Raw genomic sequence first — 17,943 nt, 5'->3', positions numbered from 1 at the left:
CGGATCCTGGGTACGGACCTACTCACTGCTCATCAGCCATGCTGAGGCGGCGTCCGACATAGGGGAGCTACAACTCTGCAACTATGATACACAACTATGTACTGGGGCTTTGGGGAGAAAAAAGAAAAAGAGGAAGATTGGCAACAGATGTTAGCTCAGGGCCAATCTTCCTCAAAAAAAAAAAAAAAAGACAATTCATGATTATGGTAGAAAACATGAAAAACAAAGTATAAAAAAACAGAAAACATTTAAAATATGCCTTTGTCTTAAAAGTAATACACGTATATGGTTTTAAAAAGTCAACTAGTTTAAAAGGATATATAGTGAGAAAGTCTCCTTCCAGCACTTGACCCCCTATCTCCATTCCAATTACTAGTCCCCGAGGCAACTGCTGTTACCATATACATCTTGTAGGATACATACACAAACATATTCTATGCATTTAAAAAAGAGATTTTTAAAACAAGTGAAATTATAGCTAGTATACATTATTCTTTCTCATATTTTTGGGATATTTTCTATGCTATTAAAAATTTTATAAAAACATGATGGTCACACTGTGGGTCTATCAGAAGTTAACCAACTCTTTTAGGTTATTCTCTGTTTTTTACTGTTATAAAACTATTTTAAATATCCTTGCACATTTAAACCTTTAGAAATATCTTAATTTTCTTAGGAATAATTCCTAAAGTAGGAATATTTCCTACTTTATTTAAAGTATCAGGTCAAAAGGTTATGAACACTAAGGTTCTTTATACATATTGCCTAGCTTCCCTCAGAGACTGTGCCACTTTATACATTTACCTGCAGTATACGACAATGCCTATTTCAGATCATTACCAATTTGACATATACTTTGAATTTCTTACTCGATGTTATTAAGCAGAGGTGAGAGGTACATCTAGAAGAAACAATACATGTAGCTAAAAAATTAAAAGATTAAAGTAATATTTTACTTTAAATATTATGTCTATTATTTAAGAATACATTTTACGAAAATATTACTTTCTAGTAGTTATGGCCCTATTAGACATTTTAAATATAATTCTTTTTTACGGAAAAAATTCTGGTAGGTACCTATTAACAAAATTTAAGACAAAAAACCTAGATTAAGATTGACTCCTTCAATAATTTAGCCCATCCCTGAACAGCTGAACCTAGAACCACTGCCTCCAAATCCAGGCTATCTGTTCATCATGTTCTCTCATGGTTTTCTCCAGAATACAGTATGTAATTAATTCTACATTGTTATCTTTTCATAGTAGTCAGTGGACTATCAGAATTACCTTGGAAAGTATTTAAAACAAACAAAAATACATGCTCGGATTTCCTGTAAATTCCAATTCAGTATAGCTGAAATAGGGCCTGACCAATGTTAGTCATAAACGACTCCCTAGGCTCTCTGGGTTGCTGGAAATTTTATATATTTTGATCCGGGTGGAGACTGGACGGATATTCACGTATGTAAAAATTCATCTAGCTGTACAATTAATATTTGTGCAGTTTACTGGATATAAAATATACCTCAATAAACAAATAAAATGAAAAACATGTTTAAAAAACTTTCCCCGAGTGATTCATTCCCTAGGATGTGGAGAACACACTGCTTTAAATCGTTATAGCTGCTGATCACATCTCCCCTTAAAAGTCTTCAGATTAAGCATATTCAATTCTCTTCAACCCCAAGACAAGTTTCCAGATGCTAGTTTGAAGTGAAGAGTGATTTTCTTCCCTAAAACGTTAATGAAATGTCAATGATAAAAGTTACTTACTTTGACTTGAATATCTGTGGAGGGTCTTTTTACCGTAAGTGTTATCATGTCACTAGTCCATAGTGGTTAAAATAGAACATTACTAAAGAAAAATGGTTGGTCCACATAACTTCCATTGCCACAAAAAGCATTTTATATAAAAAGAACAAAGAAGCTTTGGTACATTGGTTTAAAAAAAAAAAATGCTTTATAAAGGCTTTTAAGACAGTGATTTTTTTTCCCACTTTAAAAAATTGAGATATAATTCACATACCAAAAAATTCACCCTTTTCAAATGTACATTTTAGTGGTTTTTAGTATATTCACAAGGTTGTGCAACCATAACCACTATCTAGCTCTAGAACATTTTCATCACCCCCAAAAGAAATCCTATACCCATTAACAGTCACTCTCCAACTCCTTCTCTCCCTAATCCCTTGGAAATCCCTAATCTACTTTTTGTCTTTATGAATTTGCCTATTTGGGACATTTCATATAAAATGGAGTAATGTAATTTTTTGTGTTTGTCTTCATTCACTTAGCAAAGTGTTTTCAAGTTTCATTCATGTTGTAAGATGTATCAGTACTTCATTTCTTTTCATGGCTGAATAAGATTCCATTGTATGGATATACAGCATTTTGTTTATCCATGCATCAGTTGATGGACATTGGGTTGTTTTCACTTTTTAGCTATTATGAATAATGTTGCTATGAACGTTCACGTACAAGTTTTTTACACGAACATATGTTTTTAATTCTCTTGGATACATGCCTAGGAGGGAATTGCTGGGTCATATGGTAACTCTATGTTTAACATTTTGAGGAACTGCCAAACTTTTTTCCAAAGTGGATGCACCATTTTACATTCCCACCAACAATGTATGAGGGTTTTAATTTCTCCACATCCTTATCAACGATTGTTATTTTCTGTCTTTTTGATTATAGCCATCCTAGTGCATTTGAAGTAGTATCTCACTGTGGTTTTGATTTGCATTCTCTGATAACTAATATGCTTATTAGTTCATGTGCTTACTTCAAGCCAGTGATTTTAATTTTAACCCTAAACTTTGTGAGAATTTAATGAAACAATCCACGAGTCCATTTATATTTACTTAGGGATACTGCTCCTTACACAAACATCTGGAGAAACATCCTCATTTGAGTTGATGCTTTCTGAAGCTTTGAGAATTGCAAGGGGTCTTCGCTGGGCTAAAACCCGGGGGAGATCTGCAGGAGGACTGGAAAAAGACATACTACATTTAGCATTTTTTCTTCTGTTGACATAGACAATAGTAACCCCCTAATTTACAATAGGAAACTTTTAAGTGTTAAAACAAAACAAAAGAAAAAACCTCAAACCTGATATTCTTTTTTTCTGAAAGAAGAAACTCGTCAAAAATGGAGAAAGGCATACTGGGACCTACATAAAAAGAGACCAGATTTATACTCTTAAAAGTAAATGCCCTACTCTTGAAGACAATTAGATCAATTAATATTTTGTGTTGTTTGAAAGCAGAAAGGCAATCTGTTTGTTCATAATGAACAATTTCAAACATATAAAAGGAGAGCTCATTTAATAATAATTATCTAAAGAAAGATGACCTTGTTTCACCTTTATCCCCCACCACTACCACTACTGCCCAAACCCAACCCAACTCCAGATTATTGTGAAGCAAATCCAAGACTATATATCATTTCATCTGCAGATATTTCAGTACTTATTTCTAAACAGAAAGAGAGAGGCTCTTTTTAAAAAGTATAATCTCAAAACATGATCATACCTATAGAATTAACAATTTCTGAATACCAAATATCTAGTCAGAAATTTCACATTTTACCAAAATTTTTCAGAAAGTTTGAATTAGGAATGCAGAGTAAGATTCATATACTGTAACCGGCTGAAATGCCTTTTAAATCACTTTTATTCTATAGGTTTTTTTTTTTTTTTTAAGTAATTTTTTGTTGAAGAAACTGGGTTGTTTGCCCCACAATGCTGGATTTTTTGCCAATTATATCCTCCTGTGTTGTTTAACATGTTCCTCCATGATTTGTATTTCCTAAAAATTGCTAGTTAGAAATACAGGTTTAATCAGATTCTATTTAACATTTTTTAAAAAAACTTACAGGTGGATATTCATGTTTTTACCACTTCTAACATGTCTCTGAATGGAAAAGAGAACAAATTCGAATATAAAATAGCTTTAATTTTAAGCCTTTTTTTTCTTTCTTCCAAAAAACCACTTTCCAGTCTTGGCTGCTGAATACTACTGATGTGCTTAACTGAGTGTACACTAGCTAAAGTGGAAGATTATTTGGTAGTTAGTATAAATTTAAATTTACATTTAAACCAAATATTTCAAAGCAGTGAAGAATCTTATGAAAATACTCTTTCAAATGTCTATCCTATCTTGAATCATATGCTTATTACTGAATTCCATGATTCAAAGATACAATAATACCTAAGTATCCACTCTGCCTTCTTTCAACTCCCTTTACCATAATTAAGAAAAATATTTACCACTTGTTACTAATGTATTTGTTATCAGCAAGTTCTTCATGAGATTGTCAAATACAACTCACCTCTAGAATGAGGTTGTTCTTGCCAAATGTTTTCTGCAAGTGAAGTCTCCCTGTGAAGAAACTTGTGTTAAAACATGTGCTTAGTACCCAGAAAAAGAATTATTTAATTCTTAATAGTCCAAGAGGGTTTTTCATTAAATGTAATCTTGTTCACTCTAAGATAAAGAAAATATTCTAGCACTGTCAATCCAAATTCTTTAACAAGACAGAATCTTCAGTCATTAAAACTGTTATAGGGGCTGGCCTGGAGGTGTAGTGGTTAAGTTCACGCGCTCCGCTTTGGCAGCCCGGGGTTCACAGGTTTGGATCCCGGGTGCGGACCTACACACTGCTCATCAAGCCATGCTGTGGCGGCCTCCCATATACAAAACAGAGAAAGATAAGCACAGATGTTAGCTCAGGGACAATCTTCCTCACCAAAAAAAAAAAAAGTTACAGAAGTACATCTGATAATAGATGTTAAGTTACATTAACAGTATAAGCAGATTACAAAAATGGTAAACTCTCATTTTTATAAAACAAAACAAAAACAGAACACATAAGGAGAGATGTTAATAGTAGTCATCTCTTGGTGGTGGAAATGGGTGGTTTTAGCTTTTAAAAAATTATTTATATTTGATTGTGTCTATAAGAAACATGTATTTTTTTTTTTTATGGACAGAAGTCAGTACTCTGTCCTCCCTTACCAGCATCAAAGCTTATGTTGTGACAGAGACTTGCAAGATTGATGTCTTGATAATATAAACGTCAAAGAGACTTCAAGTCAGTAGAGAGTAAAAGGTTGGTTCTAAATGCCCTCCTAAAAACAGTCCCTTCCACCAACGTGGTCCTACCTGGCACAAGAGTTTACTGGACAAACAGAACTGGATAGAGCCACTCCTGGTATTTCCTGAGACTCTGAAGCAATTCGCAATCCAGCTGTCTCTTTTGTAGGCATCTTCTCTTCTTGCTATTTGCATTAAACAAACAAAATCAATGTGTCTCTCCTATCTAGAAAATGCTACCTATTTTTGAGCTTCAGCTCCAAAATTAGCTTTATCATACTTTTCCCCTAGATATCCACTAACCATATAAAATGTCTGTACCACAAAAGTTCTTTCCAGTAATTTATATCCCTAGCATAAACTGGTACTGTTGTACTCAACTGAACAGTGCCAAGCATATACTGAATTTCTTTAGGTAACCCCATTTTAATGGAACATGACTAGAATAAAAAACTGAAGTCTTTATTAAGAAGTCAATAAATTGCATCACTTATATCACATGCCACAAATTCCATTTGAAGTCACCTGTTAAATAACTTTCCTGCTCAACTTTGTTGCTACTAATAGCTAAGAAACTGCTAGAAACTCTGAACGGGGGTCGGGAGGACTTTTACCTTTTATACTTCTATACTGTTTAAATTTGGTTGAATAAGCATTACTTTTGTGTATTAAAAAAGGAGAAATGACCTGATCACCCGCTCTTTCTTGCTGAGTAGTTTGGATTTCTTTTAGCTTCTTCTCCATCTCTTCAATCTGTTTCTGCATTTCTGCTCTCTTCTCTGCACTGGTCAGTAGCTCGGCTAGAAACAATAAAGTTGGCTGAGGGATTACTCCTCATAGCAATTTATTCTATCAAAAATGGTCTTTGGGGCTCATGTCCTCAACACATATGTTAATATTACAGATGAGAATGATATAAGTGATAACCTCATTTGAGGTCTAGGTCTCTATTCTTTTATTTATTCAGTCAATAAAAAATAGAATATCTACTAGGTGCCAAGCACAACGCTGAGCATTTAGCTTTCAGTGATGCAGAATACACAGTCCTTGGTCATGTGATACTAACATTCAATTTGGGGGAGAAAAATACACACACACAAATTAGCAAGAAAATCAGTGTTAAAAATAAAATAAAATAGGTGATGTGAGAATGTGTGACTGAGTAGAGGGATGGAAGTCAGGGGCTACTTAAGATCAGTGATCAGGGAAGATCATTCTAAGAAAGTAACATCATAAAGTTGTTAACATGAATGATAAGGAGCCAGTCACATAAAGATCTGGCGAAAGATTCTAGGCCAAGTGACTAACTGGCACAAAGGCCTTAATGCAGGGACAAGACCACTGTGTTCAAGAATCCAAAAGAAGGCCAGCATGGTTGTAGAATAGTAAGAGAGAGAAAAGTAAAAGATGAGTTTGGAGAGATAGGCAGGGGCCAAGTCACGTTGGGGTCAAGACTTTATATTGCATTCTAAGACAATGAGAAAACATTGGAGAATTAAAAGTAAAGGAGTGACATGATCTGACTTTTTAAAAAGATCACTTTCTCTGAGCAAAATGGACTGTGGAAAGGCCAGAATGAAGGCAGAAAGTCCAGGTGCAGTAGTCCAGCTAAAAGACTGTGGTTTGAATTAATGTAACAATGGGAATGGTGATAAAGATTTAGGAAATTTTTTGGTGGTAAAGTTGATAGGCTTATTCGTTAGATATGGGGGAATGGTAAGGAAAGAGGGATCAAAGATGACTTCTGGATTTTTTTGGCTTGAACCAACTGGGTGCATGGTGATACCTTTTATTGAGATGAGGAAGCCTGCAGTACATGTGTGTGTTGGGGGTGTGGTCTGTGGCAGAAATCAATAATTCTGTTTTGGCTATGTTGAGTTTAAAATGTCTACTAGGAGAGCCAATAGATGCAGGCAACTAAGTATGAGTCTGGAGTTCAGATAAAATGTTAAGGACGGGGAAATAAATTTGAGAGTCCACAGCTTGTAAACAGTATTTAATCCATTACCTAGAGATGTAGAAAGAAAAGATAATTGGAATATTCCAGGACTCTATCCTTGGCCTCAGGAAGAGGTCCTTGATGATAAGAACAGCAATAAAGGAAACAGAGGAAATACAGATCAAGAAAGAAGACAAGAGAAGCATTTCATAAAGAACTATTTCATCAACTGTGTCAAGAGGACAAGTCAAGAGGTCAATAAAGGTTAGGATTGAGAAACGGCCACTGGATTTAGCAAAAAGGAGTTTTCTGGTGTTGAAAATCAGAGCTGCTTCACTGGAATAGAAGGGATGCTTGAGGAAATAATAGGCAGTGAAGAAGATTACAATTCCCAGGAAATTTTGCTGCTAAGGGGAGTAGAAAAAATGGGATAGTAGCTACAGAAGAATGTGAGGATAACAGAGGACTTGTTTTTTAAAGAATGAAGAAGACATTAGAGTATATTTGTATGATGGTAAGAATGGTTTAGTAGAAAGGGAAAATGCTGGAGGGGAAAGAAAAAAAGGGCCACTCCACTGATAGGAACAGAAAAATGTTAACAGAAGAGTGTTAGAGTGTATAGGTATAGGTTGCAGATATGGTAGATTTGGTGGAAGAAAATAGAGTTATTATTATATTCTTTCTATTTTCTCCACGAAGTATGAAGCAAAATCATAGCTGAGGAGGGACAGGGATGTAGAAGATTTGAAAATATGAGAGAAAATTAAATTAGCTGTTTAGCAGAAAGAAGAAATTCATGTACCAGGAAACTGTAGTAAGACTGCTAGGTGCCGGTGAACGCCCATTTGAGATTTGTGGTCATGAATTTAAAGTGAGACCAGTACATACTGGTTGCATTTTTCTCCAGCTACATTTAAACTACTTGGATGCAGGTGTGTGAACAGATAGCTTGATGAGGCCAGGGTTGAGGTTTTGCCAGGTGAACACAATATAGGGACAGAGGGAAAAAGGGGTTAGGCCATTTGCAAGGGAGTGATTATAATGACAATCATGGATTCTAAGCTGGAAAGAAAGGAAGTCAGGACATAAGGATAGTAATGAATAGTAAAAAAGTAAAATTGGTAGGGATGGACTAGTGATCTCAATTAGGCTAAAGAATTCCAAGAGCAGAGTCCTAAAGCAAGTAAGCTAGAAGGTGGTGGTCAAAGAATAGGAACTTCAAAAGTTATTGTGTGATAAGGTCAACAGTAAGACCATGGGAGGAGGTGGTGAGTAGGGGTGAAGAAGAGATCACAGGAGGCGTGGTGGTCACGAAATTGAGAAGTCATGGTACTGGATGGTGTAGGGGATACTGAGCCAGGTGCTTAGTCAATTAATGAATGATGAGGAGTGACTAAAAAGTCTGAGATAAGAACACTAAAGAGGGCCGGCCTCATGGCTTGGTGGTTAAATGCACGCGCTCCAATGCTGGTGGCCTGGGGTTCGGATCCCGGGCGCGCACCGAGGCACCATTTCTCCGTCCATCCTGAGGCCGAGTCCCACAAACAGCAACTAGAAGGATGTGCAGCTATGACATACAACTATCTACTGGGGCTTTGGGGGGAGAAAATAAATAAATAAAATCTTAAAAAAAAAAAAAAGAACACTAAAGAGGTTCAGGAGGTAGAAAAAAATTAGAGGACATGAATCTGAAAGAAGCTAGAATTTTTTTTTGTGAGGAAGATTAGCCCTGGGCTAACATCTGTTGCCAATCCTCCTCTTTTTGCTGAGGAAGATTTGCCCCGGGCTAACATCCGTGCCCATCTTCCTCTACTTTATACGGGACGCCACCACAACATGGCTTGATAAGCAGTGCGTCGGTCCCCACCTGGGATCTGAATCTGAGAACCCTGGGCTGCTGAAGCGGAGCACGTGAACTTAACTGCTACGCCACCAGGCCGGCCCCAAAGCTAGAATGTTTGAAGGGGGAGAAACATGGTTTGGAAGTAGCAATGGGAAGAAAGAATAACGACCTTGTCTCTAGGCCCTGCCTGTGTCTTCCTCCTCATTTCTCATATCCCTACCTGAGAGTAAGTACTCAGCAACAGTCTATTATTAGAGGCATGAGAATTTATAAGAGTACAAACTACATATAGTGGGGAAATTATAAATTCATGAATTAGATTCAGAGAGCAGTTTAGAAAATGAGTATTAAAAGTCCTCAGAGGTCCATACCTCTTTTTACCCACTCAAATCCCACCTAACCTTAGCACAGGTCCTTTGGCTAGCTGAGAGTAAAATGTACTTTCATTTTACTTCTATATACTTGGTATAACCTAGATCTTTCCCTTAAGGAACAGTAGTTTTTATTGAAGTACCTAGTTCTTTTCCCAGCTCATATTTGGCTATCCTCCTAGCCTACTCCTTTGTTGGGGTCGTTCCCATTTTTAAGAAGTGTTACTCAACTAGCTCCTTGCTTTCTAACCATTCTTCCTCTCCTACCTAGAGACATAGATTCCATTTTTCAATACATTACTTGAGCCCAGAGCACTTTTGTCAGTCTTGTAAGGCACTAGTTGATGTAACAAATGAAGGCAATTCCAAACTTACTAATAGTCTGTTTCATAGAAGTTTGCTTCTAACTTGTCACCTGGAACTCAGAAATCATTTTTCCTCAAATAAATTATAAGTGATGGTCAAGTTTCCCAGATAGCCCTATAAATGCCATATCCTGTTAAGTGAGCTGAGCTACAATAGTAGGTTATTCTGGATATTTGTGTAAAAAGAAACATTTCTTTCTTCTCTCTTGGTATAGATCCTAGTTAAAATGTCTAAAATAATGAAATTTATTTTTAGACTCTCCCTCATTGCCTTTTCTGTACTCTCCCTCATTGTTTAATGCCTTAAGCTTCAAATGCTGTACTTCCCTACTTTTTAGCCCATTCTGTACTACCTCTTGGCCTCAGGAACTCCAGACTCCAGAATCACAACTGCTTCCCATTTTCCCAAAATTCTCAGTTTCTCAATTTATAGTAAAGCTTCCCTTAGTTTAGAAAGAAGATAATGTCTTTAAGAAACAATAGAAATAACTATCATCTAAGTGACTGAGTATGTTAACCTAAATAAGCCCTGGGAGAAATTTGAGTATGAAATGAAAGTATGAAAAGAGAGTATGAAAAGCAGAGTATGAAAAGTAAAGTGAAATATTTCAGGCAATATTAGGAAAAGTACTTAATGGGGAGGCATGGCATCTGCATGTATGCATGTCAGGGATCATAGCTCTCTGCCCATTGTGTTGCGGACTATGAATTGTTCCTACAGTTCAGAGCTTCTTCTCTTCCTTTACTTTTGAACACAGACTTAGTTGCTTAGTTTTCTCCTCCAGGGGTTTCATGGAAAGCAGCAATGGGAGTTCAGCTTAAATAGAGAAACAGCAGAAACCAAAGAAGCATCACATAAAGGTATAATGTGATGGGGCAATTTTCCTCAGACTTAATATATCAGCTCAACCTTCCTACCACCAAGTTAAATTATTTTTACAAACTTGAACTAGATCAATACACATACCTTCCCTTCGCTCTTTTAATTTTTTCCGGAAAACTTCAGCCCGAATTTCTTCAAAGGAGAACTCGCCCACTCCTGCATAAATCTTCTCCTTACAATACATCATTTTCTCTTTTTTCTCCTCAGACTCTTGCTGATGGCTCTGAACTCTTTGCAGGAGATCGCCTTCTTCCTTTCCAGGTTTTCTTGTGCTTAGAATGTGGTTTATACTGGGTTCAATTTTACATGGTGTCCTAAAAGAAGCAAAGTAATTATTATTCACCATACAGGTGAAATGAGTTATTTCTTACATGTTTTGAAAAAACACAGGGACAATGTCAGTAGCAAGACTATATGTGATCAATTTCAAAAAACAAAGGCAAATAAGATTGAGAAAAGAGGCTAAAAATAATTTACATGGGTCATCAACAATTATGTTCTGAGTACTACTCTGTTATAAGGAAATTAGCCATAAGTTAGAGTCATCAAATAGCTTATATTCCTTATAGGTGAAAATAAATCTTAATATTATATCTTAATCAAACCCAGTGTATGAAAGAAAATTAACCCATGTAATACAGTCCATTTTCCACTGTTAAGCACCCAAAAGAATTATAGTCAGGAATACTGCATTTAGAGAACTGATGATGTGAAGTTCAAGATTCTCAGCTGAGGGGGACGAATGAGAGTGGTAACGTAAGTTTGAAAAGAATGAAGCATAAAGTACCTTAATCAGGATAGGGCAGATGCAATCACTGATATACCTTTTATTTTCTTATGTACCTTTTTACACCTAAAGATACCTGGTCCTTACCCCAGATTCACTGAATCAGAATCTTTAACGGTAGGGTACAAGCATCTACCTGCTGAAAAGGCTTCCTCAACTTGCTCAACCTGACAAAGGACATCTACATCATAAACATCATACTTAACGATAAAAGACTGAATGCTTCCCGGCTAAGATCAGGAATGAGACAAGGATGTTCGTTCTTGTCACTTCTATTCAACATTGTACTGGAAGTTCTAGCCAGGGCAATTAGGCAAGAAAAGGAAATAAAAGGTATCCAGATGGGAAAGGAAGAAGTAAAATGATCTCCATTTACAGATGACATAATCTTATATATAGAAAATCCTAAGAATCCACTAAAAAACTATTAGAACTAATAAATGAGTTCATCAAAGAAACAGGATACAAGATCAATATGTAAAAATCAATTGTATTTTATACACTTGTTATAAACAATCTGAAAATTAAGAAAACAATTCTATTTACAATAGCATCAAAAAGAATAAAATACTTCAGAATAAATTTTTAAAAAAGAAGTGTGAACAGACACCTTATCAAAGAAGATATATAGACGGTAAACAAGCATATGAAAAGATGCTCAACATCATATGTCATTAAGGAATTGCAAATCAAACAACGAGATACCACTACACATCTATTAGAAAGGCTAAAATCTAATATACTGACAACATCCAATGCTCACAAGGATGTGGAACAACAGGAACTCTTATGCATTGCCAGTGCTAATGCAAATAGTACAGCCACTTTAGAAGAGAGTTGGGTACTTTCTTACAAAGCTAAACTTAGTCTTACAATATAATCCAGCTAAATGAGTTGCAAACTTATGTTCAAACAAAAACCTGCACACAAATGTTTATAGCAACCTTATTCATAACTGCCAAAACTTGGAAGCAATCAAGATGTCCTCTAATAGATAAATGGGTAAATATCCATACAATGGAGTATCATTGAGCACTAAAAAGAAATGAGCTATTAAGCCACAATAAGACATGGAGGAACCTTAAATGGATATTGCTAAGTGAAAGAAGCCAGTCTAAAAAAGGCTATATATTGTATGGTTCCAACTATATGACTATCTGGAAAAGGCAAAACTATAAAGACAATATAAAGATCAGTGGTTACCAGAGATTTTGGAGAGGGATGGATGAATAGGTGGAGTAGAGGAAATTTTTAGGGCAGTGAAACTATTCTGTATGATGCTGTAATGATGGATATATAACATTATTCATTTGTCAAAACTCACAGAACTGTAAAAGACATTAAAGTGAACCCTAATGTAAACTAAGAAGTTTAGTTAACAATAATGTATCAATATTGGTTCAGTTATAACAAATGTACCACACTAATGAAAGATAGTAATAATAGGGAAAGCTGCGTGCAGGGTGGGGAGGAGGGAATATATGGGAACTCTACGTACTTTCTGCACAATTTTTCTGCTCTAAAAAATAGAGTCTAATTTTTAAAAAGAGTGCAAAACTTGTATTCTGAAAATTGTGAAACATTGTTGAAAGAAATGAAGATATAAATAAAAAGAAAGACATCCCATGTTCATGGATCAGATTTAATATCGTTAAGATGGCAATAGCAATTAAATTGATCTGCAGATGCAACACACTTTGTGTCAAAATCCCAGCTGGCTCTTTTGCAGAAATTGACAAGCTGATTCTAAAATTCATATGGAATTGCAAGGGGACCAGAATGGTCAAAACAATTTTTAAAAAGAAGAATAAAGTTGGAGGACTCACACTTCCAGATTTCAAAAGTTACTACAAATCTACAGTAATCAAGACTGTGTGGTATTGGCATAAGGATAGACATATAGATCAATGAAATAGAATTAAAAGCCCAGAAATAAACCCATACAGTACGGTCAATTGATTTTCAACAAGGGTGACAAGACCATTTAATGGGGAAAGAAATTTTTGCAACAAATGGTGCTGGGACAACTGGATATCCATATGCAGAAGAATGAAGTTGGACTCCTTCCTTATACCATACAAAAACATTAGTTAAGAATGGATCACAAACCTGAACATAAGAGTTAAAACTATAAAACTCTTGGAAGAGGGCCGGCCCTGTGGCTTAGCGGTTAAGTGCGCGCGCTCCACTACTGGCGGCCCGGGTTCGGATCCTGGGCGCGCACCGACGCACCACTTCTCCAGCCATGCTGAGGCTGTGTCCCACATACAGCAACTAGAAGAATGTGTAAGTGTGACATACAACTATCTACTGGGGCTTTGTGGGGGGAAAAAAACCCAAAAAACTCTTGGAAGAAAATGTAGGAGTAAATCTTTATGACCTTGGGTTAGGCAAAGCGTTCTTAGATATAATACTGAAAGCACAAGAGACGAAAGAAAAAAACAGGAAAACTGCACTTTATCAAAATCAAAAAAATTTTTGGGCTTCAAAAGATATCAAAAAAGTGAAACGACAACTCATAGAATGGGAGAAAATATTTGCAAACCATATATCTGATAAGGGACTTGTATCCAGAATACATAAACTCTTACAAACTCAACAATAAAAAGACAAATAATCCAACAGAAAAATAGGCAAAGTATTTGAACAGGTATTTCTGCAAAGAAGATATACAAACAGCCAATAAGCCCAGGAAAAGACGCTCAACATCATTAGTAATTAGGGAAATGCAAATCAAAACCACAAAAGATACCATTTCACACCCACTAGGATGGCAATAACCGAAAAAACAGATAACAACAAGTGCTGGTGAGGATGTGGAGAAACTGGAACTCTCATTCATTATGGCCATGTGGGAATGTAAAATGGTGCAGCCTCTTTGGAAAACAGTTTGACAGTTCCTCAAAATGTTAAATATGAAGTTACTATATGACTCAGCAATTTCCCTCCTAGGTATATACCCAAAAGAAATGAAAACATATGTCCACACAAAAGAGTATACACAAATGTTCATAGAAGCATTATTCATAATAGCCAAAAAAGCAGACACAACCCAAATGTCCAAAGGGTGGCTATTCTAGACAAGTTCAGGAACTTGCAAACAGTCTAGTATGACCACATGTAGAGGAGAAAACTGGAGATGTTAGCAGAGGCCAGATCATGAACAGTCTTATAATTAATGTTAAGGAGTTTCAGATTTCATCCCAAAGGTTATGGAGAACTAGCAAGGGATTCTGATTAGGAAAATGACATGATCAGATTTGCATCTAGACCTGTGACAACATAGAGAATGAATGGGGATGAGTAACACTAGAGGTGGGGAGATTAGTTAGGTTGCAGTAACCCCAGCAAAGAATGATGGAGACATAGAAACCATAAAGAAGACTGTTAAATTTGTATAAAAATTAAAAATATATTTATAATGGTTACTGCTATGCAAGGTCAAAAGACAAGTGACAAACTAGGGGAAAATATTTACAAACACTATTACATTTTAGCTGATTTTCTTAATCTATGAAGAGCCCCTGGAATACATCATTAAGAAAAACAGAAACTAAAGAAAAATATTGCAGAGAGGTCAAATAAGATAGCCATGAAAAAGAGTTTAAATAAAAATAAAGTTCAACATTTTCTATACCATATTTATTTTGACAGAATTATTTCCATAAGTGACTTGAAACATTAGAAAAATTAAACTTCCATAAATGTGTGCTTTCAATTTCTTCAGGTAATCCTTTGTAAAGAAAGGCTCATATGATTTTCTTAAGAATAGCCTCCCTTGTTTTGAGCTCTTATCAGACAGAATTTTTCCTCTAAATCTTATCTATTTTTGCATTCCTATAGTACCAGCACACAGTGAGGGGTTATAGATTAGTTACGAGAAACTCGTGCACTAAGACACTGAATACAACCTAGTAGTAGAACTCCGCAACGTTACGTATTAGACTAAACCTCAGACTGTCTGATTATCTAATCATCACCTGTCATACTTTATCTTATAAACAGAAATGCTAAGGGTTAGGAAGAAAAAGAAAAAGACATATAGAAGGAAAGAGCAGGATAAGAGGAAAAACTATCATAATTTCTAATTACTGTCAATAACAAAGGTAGAACCTTTCACTTAAATCACAGTGATTATCTTTGACCACAGCAATGTAAATATAAACTTATTAAGTTTATTCCTTAATAAAAATATTACCAAATGGCCTTTTAGCCCTAACATACTTAAAGGAATATAGACATAAAGGTAACAGAAAACTTTGTCTGGTTCCTTTCATCCCCATAAAGAAAATGCCTTTGGGCAGTAGGATAGGTGCACTTGCCCACTCTTAATAATTCCCACTTCAAAATATTTGGAAATCAGACTCACATAATTGGCTGTTGTGCAGTCTCTTCCACATATGGAGTAAAACTGGGAAGCACAGAGGATACAGCTGTCACAGAAGCTGTATTGCCACGAGGCTGGTAATGAAGAATAAAACAAATTACCACAGTTTTACATTCTGATACAACATATACAGACCATGCCTAATTATTCAAGACAAATTAAAAGAGTGCTAAAAATATTCCTCTACTCTAAATCTGAAGTCTTTGTTATGTTGGCGAATACACTGGATCTAAGAGTCCTTACCCTGTATTCCAAAGGCCTGCCTGTGTTCCAAGGACCTGCTTGCAGCTCGTTCTCTTTGGCCCTGGACACAGGGGGTGCTATCCACGGCTGGAGTGTAGGCTTAGACAACTCTGCTCTAGAAGCCTCATCGGCATTTTCATCAAAAACAGTAATTCTAGAATTACTCTGCATCTGTTGAGGGACCGGATTTTGGAGTCCTCTGTTCTGGTTTGAAGCTAGGAGAAAAATATTAAAACTTCACGTAAAATCTTTAATTATCAACTTAGATATCAGATAAGGTATACCTAATTCTTCCCCAAATCAAGATTACTTCTATTACCATAAAAACAAAGAGATTTTTTTAAAAAAAAAATTTTTTTAAAAAAACCTTAGTGGATCAAATTAATAATTTATAATCCATTCTGTATTTGTTACTTGTACTCTCTCTCCTTTCCCTCACCTTCAGACTTTTATTCAGATACGCCCCCACAAAAATTCTACATCTTCCTTCAGTCATCATTCTAACACTGTCTAGTTTTATCAGAGACTAACCTAACCTAAATCTTCATTTTTTAAAATTTATTTATTTATTTGGGTTTTTTTGAGGAAGATTGGCCCTGAGCTAACATCTGTTGCCCACCTTCCTCCTTTTTTCCTTTTTTTCTCCCCAAAACCCCAGTACACAGTTGTATGTCATAGCTGTACGTCTTTCTGGTTCTTCTACGTGGGACGCAGCCTCAGCACGGCTTGATCGGCAGCGCGTAGGTCTGTGTCCAGGATCTGAACTGGCGAACCCTGGGCCGCTGAAGCAGAGCACGCAAACTCAACCACTATGCCATCAGGCCGGCCCCTAAATCTTCATTTTTAAGTTTAAAATTTTCTCTCAATAGAAATCAGCTGAAATGTGCTGAATCTAGAGAAGATAAATTAGCCCATTTATTAGGGGTATTCTCTGTTGCAGGGCTGCGTATTACAATCAAGCTTCATCATGATCTAGATGACATATTCTTTAGGACTACGTATACATTCCCTATACCCTAATTCTAGGATCTCCAAGGAACATTCTGAATATGGATAAGTTGATAATTCTGGCCTACATGTCTAACTCCTACAAATTTAGTTAACGAAAACTTATTGCTCTCTGTACCCGCCACTCAATTGTGCTGTGAACCTAAAATTTTCCTAAAAAATAGTGAATTAAAAAAAAAAAGCTTATTGTTGATCATCTTTAGGTGTACAAAGAGTTTGATTTCTGACCCCAAAAAGCTGAAGACCATGTTACTACATTCGCTGAGGCTTTGGTACATGTAAGCTTTACTTTGACAATAGTTGCTGTATTATCGCACATCTTCTTTCAACTAACAACTCTTAACCTCAGAAACTCTTGATGCTTCCTATATATTAGGTTTTTCTTAATTAAGACTTAAAAGTGCTAACGTGTTTTGGCTTTAGTGCACATTGTGATCTCAGCTCTCTTTAGACTTCCTTCTTTTTGCTACCTAGTACTCAGAAAACTAGGACAGTGTCCACATATATAGTTATATATTATCTCCTTACATAATTTGCCTACCACCTGAGACTAAGAGCTTCCCATAATGACACTTAACAAACTTACCCTTGAGAGCACCTCCTACACGGCTGATTGGAGCTCTTGCTGTCTTTTTCCCTTTGCTTTTCAGTTCAGCCAGTGTGCTTCGTTGTGGTACAGAAGATCCAAAAACTTCCCCCTCCTCTTCTTTCTCAAGTGCCAACAGGGTTTGCCGAGACACTCGAGCTTGGAATTGTCTAAAGCAAGAGAACGGACGATTAACTTTTGGTGAGACGAACACTACTCACCAGATTAAAAATTTCCAATTTGTTAAAACAAACAAGGGAGAAGAGTAGGATGGGAGAAGAAATATATAGAAATAGCCCAAAAAAGTGTTTCTTATCTTGTCAAGAAAGCCACCTTGACATCAGAGAAAGTTTTGGCTAAAATGATACAGCCCCCCCTTTAAACGTCCAAGTTCGACCAATTAAAAATACTTTGAAGAGTACCATTAGGTTGATGT

The 17,943-nt window shown here is 36.0% G+C and overlaps 1 protein-coding gene across 1 annotated transcript in view; it reads right to left on the bottom strand.

The window, feature by feature from the left end:
• The window catches only part of BUB1B (BUB1 mitotic checkpoint serine/threonine kinase B), a 52,348-nt gene that overhangs the window by 14,456 nt on the left and 19,949 nt on the right, over window positions 1-17,943 (bottom strand). Inside the window, exons 6-14 of the mRNA XM_058541215.1 lie at window positions 17,508-17,677; window positions 15,914-16,128; window positions 15,653-15,744; window positions 10,581-10,810; window positions 5,783-5,895; window positions 5,165-5,280; window positions 4,332-4,381; window positions 3,111-3,171; window positions 2,884-2,989 (exon numbers count right to left, since the gene is read on the bottom strand). Of these exons, the coding sequence (XP_058397198.1) occupies window positions 2,884-2,989; window positions 3,111-3,171; window positions 4,332-4,381; window positions 5,165-5,280; window positions 5,783-5,895; window positions 10,581-10,810; window positions 15,653-15,744; window positions 15,914-16,128; window positions 17,508-17,677 (1,153 nt within the window). The remainder of the gene's footprint in view (window positions 1-2,883; window positions 2,990-3,110; window positions 3,172-4,331; window positions 4,382-5,164; window positions 5,281-5,782; window positions 5,896-10,580; window positions 10,811-15,652; window positions 15,745-15,913; window positions 16,129-17,507; window positions 17,678-17,943) is intronic.

The sequence above is a fragment of the Diceros bicornis genome, chromosome 5, assembly GCF_020826845.1.
Source record: "Diceros bicornis minor isolate mBicDic1 chromosome 5, mDicBic1.mat.cur, whole genome shotgun sequence".
Classification (NCBI taxonomy): Eukaryota; Metazoa; Chordata; class Mammalia; order Perissodactyla; family Rhinocerotidae; genus Diceros; species Diceros bicornis.
This window is presented reverse-complemented; position numbering and strand designations above follow the sequence as displayed.